The following is an 8,619-nucleotide window of genomic DNA, read 5'->3' on the forward strand; positions in this document are numbered from 1 at the left end:
TTAATATTATTTTATTATCCTTTGTCCAAGTGTTAAATGCATTTCTTAAGGTTTTTTTATTTTGTTTTAGAAATGACATTATAGTGCAATATGAGTTGGAGAGAAAGAAAGCCATTCAATACATGGTTGGAATTAATTTTAGGGTGACCATCACTACTGATATATGGACCTCTTACAAACAAAAGAGAGGTTATATGGCCATAACAACCCACTTCATTGATGAATCTTAGATTCTTAGAAATATCATCATGAGATAATTATTGTGATTTATCAATATGATTGTATTTTATTGTAGATTTCTATTGTTGATCTAATGTCATATATAGGTTCATTTATGTTCCTGCTTCTCACGCTATTGAAGTCATCGGTGAAGAACACTATGAGTCATTAGTCCAATGGAATCTTGATGAGAAGATATCCACTATGACTCTTGACAACTACACTATGAATGATGTGGCAATTCCTTTGCTTGCGAGGAAGATTGGCAAAAGTAAGCTTATAAATGATGGGAAAGTGTTACACATGCGTTGTTGTGCTCATATCATAAATATGATTGTTAAGGATGGCTTAGGAGAGCTAAAAGATGCAATCAAGAATATTCGTGAAAGTACACCTTATTAGACAACCACACAAAAAAAGATAGAGAAGTTTGAGGAGATAGCTAAGTATGTCAAAGTTAGTGTCAACAAAAAGATATGGCTTGATTGCAAGACTAGATGGAATTTAACTTTCAAAATGCTTAGTATTGCATTACCTTACAAGACTGTTTTCAAGAGAGTAAGTCATGTAGATAGGCAATATACTTATTTACCAAGTGAGAAAGAATGACAATTTGCTGCAGATGTTGTAGAAAGGTTTTGACTGTTTAATGACATAACTGAATTATTTTCTAGAACTAAGTATGTCACTGTTAATATTTACTTCACTAAAATTTATGAGATTAAAACAAAAATCAAGCGACTTATGGCAATCCATTAGTAGAAGCCATGTCAACTAATATGATAGAGAAATTTGATAAGTATTGGCTTGACATTCAAGGACTAATGGGAATCATAACTATTCTTGATACTCGATTTAAAACTTTAATGTTGTTTATGTGTTTTGAGTAGTTACTTGGTACGATTGGTAAAATTTGTGAGGATACTGTTGTTACAGTAAAAAATTATTAAGCGATTTGATGCTTGAGTACCATGCAGAAGAGAATGAAGATAACATCGAATCACCAGCACCTTCACTTGGAAATATAAACTTCTTATCTTCCTTCAGTGCATGTGTTGCAAATAAAAGGCCAACAGACATAAGGTTTAAATCTGAGCTAGACTGCTACTTGGAGAATGAATTGGTTCCATTAGTAATAAAGAATTTCAAGGTTTTAGATTGGTGGTAGGTGGCTGGAACACATTATCCTACTTTAAGGAAGATAGCAAGGGATATTTTTTGTAATTCCTGTTACCACAATAGCTTTAGACTCTGTTTTCAGCACTAGTGTGAGAGTTGTTAGTGAGCATCGCAATAAGCTCACTTCTCAGTTGTTGGAGGCTCTAATATGCTCACAAAATTGGATTCAAAACAAGTACAAAGGTACATTTTTTTGTGCAATTTGTGGTTTATTATGGTTGCAAACTAATTCTTCATTTTTATATTGTAGTTGATGAGAAAGAAAAGCAACCTGTGAGCTTCTGGTCTTGTCTCCAATATATTCAAGAGGATCTTCATGTGAGTCATGTGACTGTTCATATTTACTAACAATTATTTCTTTTTTGTGACAATTAATATTTACTAACATTCATGTGATGTTATCATGCATGCAAGAACTTACATTTTGAGCTTGCTTGGGATGTGGGAGTGGTATCTTGAACTCACAGATTTCAAGTGTTGTTTAAGTATACAATATAAGTGCAATGTCTTTTCCCTCCGACTTGCAATCTGAATCTTTTTTAATAATATTTTTTATAAAAAATTATAAAAATAATATTTAAAATAGGAAATTTGTGTAAATATGTGCTAGTAGCCAATTGGAGTGCCAACTAGCACCTATCGGCAATTGAAGTACCGACTATTCCCTTGTCGACAACCGGATAGTCGACATGTAATTTTTCAGAACCTATCGGCACTCCATTTACTGACAAATCCTATTCAAAGAAAAATTTATAACTTATGATCTCTAATGGAGATAGTATTTATATTAAAATTATATCTATCAACGATATCTATAACTTTGTAGTAGGACACTTTTCCATTTGAATTAGTTTAGATGTTAAAAAGTAGTTATAAATTTTAGATCTATAAAAATAGATCTAAAATTTCTAGCCACTTTTTTTTTATCTAAAAAGATTCAAATAGAAAAAATGTTCAACTTCAATAAGTATAATTTTCATACCGTATGCGGGACACATGACCTATCGCCAATTAGAGTGACAATAGGCATCCACGTGTGTGCCAAATGGGATATCGGCACTCTAATTACCAATTAGCCACCTATCAGTAATTGGAGTGCCAAGTGACACATATTTCTACAAATTTACCATTTTTAATAATGTTTTTGCAATTTTTCAATAAAATAGTATTACTGCAAAAAAATTCCTTGCAATCCTAGTTCATTTTCTTACCAATGTTTGTACAACAATTAGGTTGCCAAATTAGTGTCCAAATTATGATATTGTGAAACTTTGCTAAGGTTTAGTGGGGGTAAATTTAGGACCAAACCAAACAAGCCTCAAGCCTCAGCCAAAGTGATCTACTGTGAAGCTTGGTTGATGCCAAAATTTCCAGGGTAATACATATTTTTTGTTGCAAACCAAAGGTTAAATTTGGTTTGATTCATCGAGGTCGTAAACCAGCACAACTCTAAGGGTTTCTTTGAAATACAGGATTGGAGAAACACAGGAATAGAAAAATACAGAAATATGATAGTGTGGCGGGTGAAAAACAGAGGATTGAGAAACGTAGAAATTGTAGGAGATCAATTGTTTGGAATGTAGGAATAACATAACACTGGAAACCAACTAATGATGAGCGATTTGCTTTGATTCTGTTGCTGCTCGTGTGGTTGCTGCTTCTTCATCGGTGCTAATGATGAGTGTTTGCTTCGGTCCTACGCAAACCAGCAGAAAAAATAAGCTTCGACTTGATTTTCATTTCCCGTGAAAGTCCTGTACTTTTGCAGGGTCGCTACAGTGTTCCTGCAAAATTCCTTTGCCTAGTTCCTGCAAACCAAACGGTATGAACAGTGCAGATTCCGGAGGAACGAGCAATCCTGTGAAAATCCTCTGAGAATCCCGTGAACCAAAGGGCCCTAAAATCTCATAGTTTTGGCACGGTGGATGACCCATGTTAGAGAACTGTGTACCCTCTCCAACCTCCACCCACGATGGACGGTTCCGATTGAGTATTCATATAATAAAGCAAACACAAATGTGTAACATAGCCTCACCTTTCCAAGTAGAAGTGTGAAGTACCTTTCACAAAACATAGGACAAATGACTTGTGTCACAATCGTAAGGCTAATAAATCACAAGTCATAAAACATGATACCACAGGTTCTAATCCCATTGAATAATGGCTCCTAAAACAAGGAAAATGTATGCGTGCTTAAAACTTCTTACAAACCGCGATAATTACGTAGGAGACCGTAACTATATTTAAGTTTCGTTTGGTATTTTCAGAAGTGCGTAACTTTATTTCTGACTGCAGTTGTTTGTTAAAAACATCTTTTTATTTGTAAGTTCAAATATCTCGATAGAATCGAGAAATATTCATCTAACTAATTAAAATCCACTAACGCAACGCAACACTCAGGGTTAGCAACCTCAAACACAGAGTTTTTGCTTGTATTGAAAATACAATTTTTATATAGATATTTAATACTTTCCTTAAACCCTAGCATTGTTTTTTATCTAACGCAACACATCAACAAATCTAACTCGTGAAAGTTTTCTTTGTATGGTTCTTTTGTTTGAAGAAAATATAAGTATGTGTAGATCTGATCTCACTCATAGAGCGGTGGCGGCCCCACTTTCTAGTGAACCCACTTTTCACTTATCTAGCTTAGAGCAAAATTAGAGTCTGTTTGGTTCGACTAGAAGCCAGAAATTGAAATAAACAATTTAGTTATGAGCTAGCTTTTAAAAAGTTGAAAAACTGACTTTTAAAAATAAATTAAAAACTGAGAAACTAGTTAACATGAATTTTTCTAATTTTTGATGTGCTAAGAAATAAAAAATTATTAAAAATCAATAACAAAAAAAAACAGCTTCTGACTTTGGTGCTGCAGGCCATCCGAGACCAGTCACGTGAAGGACAGCTCTTGTGGCCGTGAGTAGGTAAAGTCAAGTAAAAAAACTTGTTTTTGAGAAAATAAATTAAAAATTGAGAAGCTAGTTAAGATTTTTTTTTTAATTTTTAATATGCTGAGAAACTAAAAATTTATTAAAAAATTAATAAAAAAACTAAAAACAAAAAACTTCAGCCTAATCAAACTAAATAGCCCCTAGGTCAGCACGGCCGACTGGTGGGTGATTCGTGAATGATTGCCTGCCATGTGTGGGACAGCCAGATCCTTCCTCACAATCCCCAATTCCAAGACTGCCCTCCCTCCCAGTCCTCTACTTCTACTTCTTCCCCCCTTCGCCTCACCCCGTCAAGCACGCCGCCGCCCCCGCTGACCCGCCTCTGCGATCCCTGCCGCGCCGCCTCTGCGCTTTCTGCCGCGGCTGTCCTGCTCATCGTCTCCGGCCTCCCCTGCCGGAGTGGAGCGGCGTTGAGATCCGGATGGGTTCCGGCTGATTTCCCTTTAATCGGTAAGCTCTAGCGTGGGGTTGACTTGGGCATCCCGTAATATGTCTAAGCGCGTCCAAATCCAAATCTTTTCTAGCTACGTCCAAATTCAAATTCAAATCTTTGTTTCGAGATTCCGTCCAGTTCGTCTAGACGCGTCCGTTCTTGGACTAAATCGCTAAGCTTGTTTCTTTCCAGTTTTTCAATAACCTGCTCAATTGCTGATAATTTGCCTTTGTGCATCATGGCCTGCTAGATTAGAAGCCTGTGTCGTAGTTTATCATGTTTCTGTTCGGACTCACGACCTCCTTATGCAACTCAATAAGCTCTGATTTCTTGTTCTTTTATTCTCTGAGCCAACAGCTGCGGTCCTGCGAGTTTCCCAAGCAATACTTGTACTCTTCTGCTAATAAGCAGGTGCTGCCACTGTAGAAAGAACATTGACAGCTCCCATGGCAAAGCCCCCCAATGGCATTGGCCGTAGGTATGTTCAGTACCACAGCTACAAACTCCTTTTTTTAGAAGCTCTTGTCCCACCTGTAGATTTGATTTGAATGCTAGTATATCAAATGTCCAACAATTTGCTGTGCTAATGGTCATTCATCATAACTTCATTGTCAATATTTGTCAGCAGCAGCATGCCAAGATCAAATGAGGGCATGAGGCTCATATTTTCAGCAGTTGTCGGTGTTATGCTGGGCTACTTGTTTGGGATCTCCTTCCCTTCAGTCAACATAACCAAGGTAAAGTGGCGCATTTGCCCCTCTTGTTTTCATCTGCTATGTACTTTGTTTAGAGAAAAATCATTACAAACTCCGCTTCGCAGCTTCACTTCCCTTCCAGTATTATCTCCTACATCGAAGATAGAAACTCTGGCATCACAACCCAGACATTGTTGAACCACGCGTGGGCGTCTGCAAATAGTCATAAAAAGAACAGTTCTGATTCCAGATCTGATGAAATTCCCAAGGTACTTCAACAAACTATTTCTTTATACTTTCTGTTGTTATGTTAGTTTTATTGCTTTTGTTGGCCTTGATTTAGTTAGGTTTGATACTTTGTTATTTTGCAGTCCATGCCTGTTTGTTCTGTTATATACCTATATTGCTACTGTATTTCCCATGCATTGTGTGAAATTTTAAGCTCCACAAGTATGTCAAGGCTGCAAATCTGCAATATTCTGTCTATGTTAAAAAGTAGATCAGCCATTACCTTCAATGCAAGTGTGATTGATTGTTGACCTTCACTCTTACATATGACATATTTAGCTTAATAATAAATAGTTGTTGGTTTGTTGCTCCTACTTTTCATTTTTCTTAAAAAGATTTCACAATTCTGTGTGCAGATTTATGTTCCCACAAACCCAAAAGGCGCTGAAAGACTTCCACCAGGCATTGTTGTGTCTGAAACAGATCTTTATCCCCGAAGGTTATGGGGTGATCCTAGTGAGGTTGGTTGTTGCTGTTGTTGTAATTTGTTCAGTGATGCCTTGAATTGGGGGTTTTTTGACCTCTTCCATTTCCGATCTACAATCTAAAACATATGGTCATTCATCAGGATCTTTCTAGCGAGCCAAACTACCTTGTTACTTTTACAGTTGGAATCGGGCAAAAGGCAAATATTGACGCGGCAGTAAAAAAGGTAACGGACTGTCAAACGACTTACATGCTTAAACTCTGAAACTGATGTACAGTAGATCATGTGTCCGAGTAAACTTGCAGCAACTTTATTCTAAATGAACATGCAATTATTTCTTCCAAATTCATGTAAGTTTATTGTACAGTTTTCAGATAAGTTCACCATTATGTTGTTCCATTATGATGGTCGGACTACTGAATGGGACGAATTTGAGTGGTCTAAGAGAGCCATCCATGTGAGTGTCAGGAAGCAGACTAAATGGTAGGTTATGGCTTTTATTTACCAGTATTTTTGCATTGCCCATGCCAATGGAATACTTGGAATTAAAATTTTTAATGATTCATTTCTCTTGTTTATCTAAGGTGGTATGCAAAACGATTTTTGCATCCCGATGTTGTTGCCAAATATGACTACATTTTCATTTGGGATGAGGATTTAGGTGTCGAGCATTTCAATGCAGAGAAGTAATCATTACATTCTTGTTTTCTTTTCTGTTCAACTGGTGTTCATCTTGATTAAGATGATATCCATGGTATTTTTTTAGGTACATTGAGCTTGTTAGGAAGCATGGGTTGGAAATCTCTCAGCCTGGTTTGGAACCTGACAGAGGACTAACATGGCAAATGACTAAACGCCGTGGTGATCAAGAAGTTCACAAGTGAGCTGCTGAATCGTTATTGTGTTTTCAATGCGTAATGATAGGGCATTTTTCTTGAGTAATATTTTTCCTTATACAGAGTAACTGAGGAGAGACCAGGCTGGTGTACCAATCCGCATCTGCCACCATGTGCAGCGTAGGGCCAAATCTTTGTTGTGTATTTAATTTTCTGTCCAATCATCTTCCTTAATGTTCAATTTGATGTGCAGATTTGTTGAGATTATGGCAACTGTGTTCTCCAGAAATGCATGGCGCTGTGTATGGCATATGATTCAGGTGAAGTGGCATTACAAGCAAGACGATTGTCTGAACTGGTATGCTTACACACTGTTTTCTGCAGAATGACTTGGTCCATGGATGGGGTCTCGACTTTGCTCTTAGGAAATGTGTGGAGGTATCCTCTGTCACTAGCATGCATAATTCTGTCTCACCATTTCTTGGCTTATCCAAGGATTAACCACACAATTCACGCCCCTTCCTATCAGGATAAAAGCATCAATAATTTCATGATTACCGACTTAATGTAATTTCTACTTTACATGCTATTTCAAGCCATTTGCGTTTTACTGAGCTTGCACTGTTTTACTTTATCTTCAATTAAATAGCCGGCTCATGAGAAGATTGGAGTTGTTGATGCTCAATGGATTGTTCATCAAGCTATTCCCTCACTTGGGAACCAGGTTTAACTTATAGACCACTATTCAGAACACCTCATTATGTACAATGTTATTGTGTTGCCTTATTCTGTAACATTTATGTTTGGCAGGGTAAGTCAAATAATGGAAGAGCACCATGGGAAGGGGTAAGGCAGTGTTTACCGATCTTACATTTTTCCAATGCATGAATTTTGAGCTGCACAGCATCCAATATGTATTAATGTGGATTTTCTCTTACCGTTTTACTTTTCTGTGTGCCACAGGTAAGAGCACGCTGTAGAAAAGAATGGGGAATATTTCAAACAAGGTTGGCTGATGCCGAGAAGGCATATTACTTGGAACAAGGCATCACGCCCCCAAATTCAACAGTAGTTTAGATGAATACATGTAACTCACATGCCATGGCAAGGTTTCTGTTGCGGGAACCTAGTCCTTGCGTAACGTCATATTCATCGAAGCAGCTGCATCCATACCACGGCAGTTCCAGGGCCATATATGTACATGAGAGCTCTCAAGAGTCAGCACGGTTAATCTTAGTTTTGTCGCACTTGGTTTTAATTTCATTTTTTGGTTAGTGAGACTAGCTGTGATCTAAGTAGATGTAGCAGGGACCATAAGGTGGAGTACTTCCTTTGATACTGATTTGTTTATTGATAACCTGATGCAATAGGGATATTGACTTTCCTTTTCCTCGTTTTGATGTGTAAATTGTTTGCTTTAGACCAGTTCTTGTGCGCAACTGGGTAAATAAAATACTGCATCGTTGAAATTCTGAAATGGAAGTTTGCATTCGGTTCATTTTCTCTTTTGAAAGGTCACCCTTTACCTCGCCTGCCAGACAATCCTGTAAGTTAGGATTCATATCTCTGACTTGTCCAATTCAGAGTCAAA

General features: G+C 37.3%; 1 protein-coding gene across 2 annotated transcripts; it reads left to right on the forward strand.

Moving 5' to 3' along the window:
- The first annotated feature begins 4,552 nt into the window (after positions 1-4,552).
- Positions 4,553-8,417, forward strand: LOC133918821 (uncharacterized). 2 transcript variants are annotated; one of them, XM_062362893.1, is made up of 15 exons: positions 4,553-4,799; positions 5,140-5,260; positions 5,408-5,519; positions 5,603-5,746; positions 6,122-6,226; positions 6,334-6,417; positions 6,560-6,675; positions 6,777-6,878; positions 6,959-7,072; positions 7,152-7,208; positions 7,282-7,348; positions 7,413-7,466; positions 7,678-7,752; positions 7,839-7,874; positions 7,992-8,417. In XM_062362893.1, the coding sequence occupies exons 2-15, from the start codon at positions 5,229-5,231 to the stop codon at positions 8,103-8,105; spliced, it is 1,212 nt and encodes a 403-aa protein (XP_062218877.1). In that variant the 5' UTR covers positions 4,553-4,799; positions 5,140-5,228; the 3' UTR covers positions 8,106-8,417. The 2 variants fall into 2 exon arrangements, with proteins under 2 accessions (XP_062218877.1, XP_062218878.1); XM_062362894.1 differs by having other exon boundaries at positions 4,554-4,799; positions 5,411-5,519.
- The last annotated feature ends 202 nt before the right edge of the window (positions 8,418-8,619 follow it).

Source organism: Phragmites australis, chromosome 5, assembly GCF_958298935.1.
Source record: "Phragmites australis chromosome 5, lpPhrAust1.1, whole genome shotgun sequence".
Taxonomy (NCBI): Eukaryota; Viridiplantae; Streptophyta; class Magnoliopsida; order Poales; family Poaceae; genus Phragmites; species Phragmites australis.

Excerpts from the sequence above, each read along its gene's own strand:
- LOC133918821 (XM_062362893.1), top strand. The coding sequence starts at position 5,229 with ATGGCAAAGCCCCCCAATGGCATTGGCCGTAG. Across the intron at positions 5,520-5,602 it reads CTTCAGTCAACATAACCAAG|CTTCACTTCCCTTCCAGTAT; the intron begins GTAAAGTGGCGC and ends TCCGCTTCGCAG. Across the intron at positions 6,418-6,559 it reads TTGACGCGGCAGTAAAAAAG|TTTTCAGATAAGTTCACCAT; the intron begins GTAACGGACTGT and ends TTTATTGTACAG.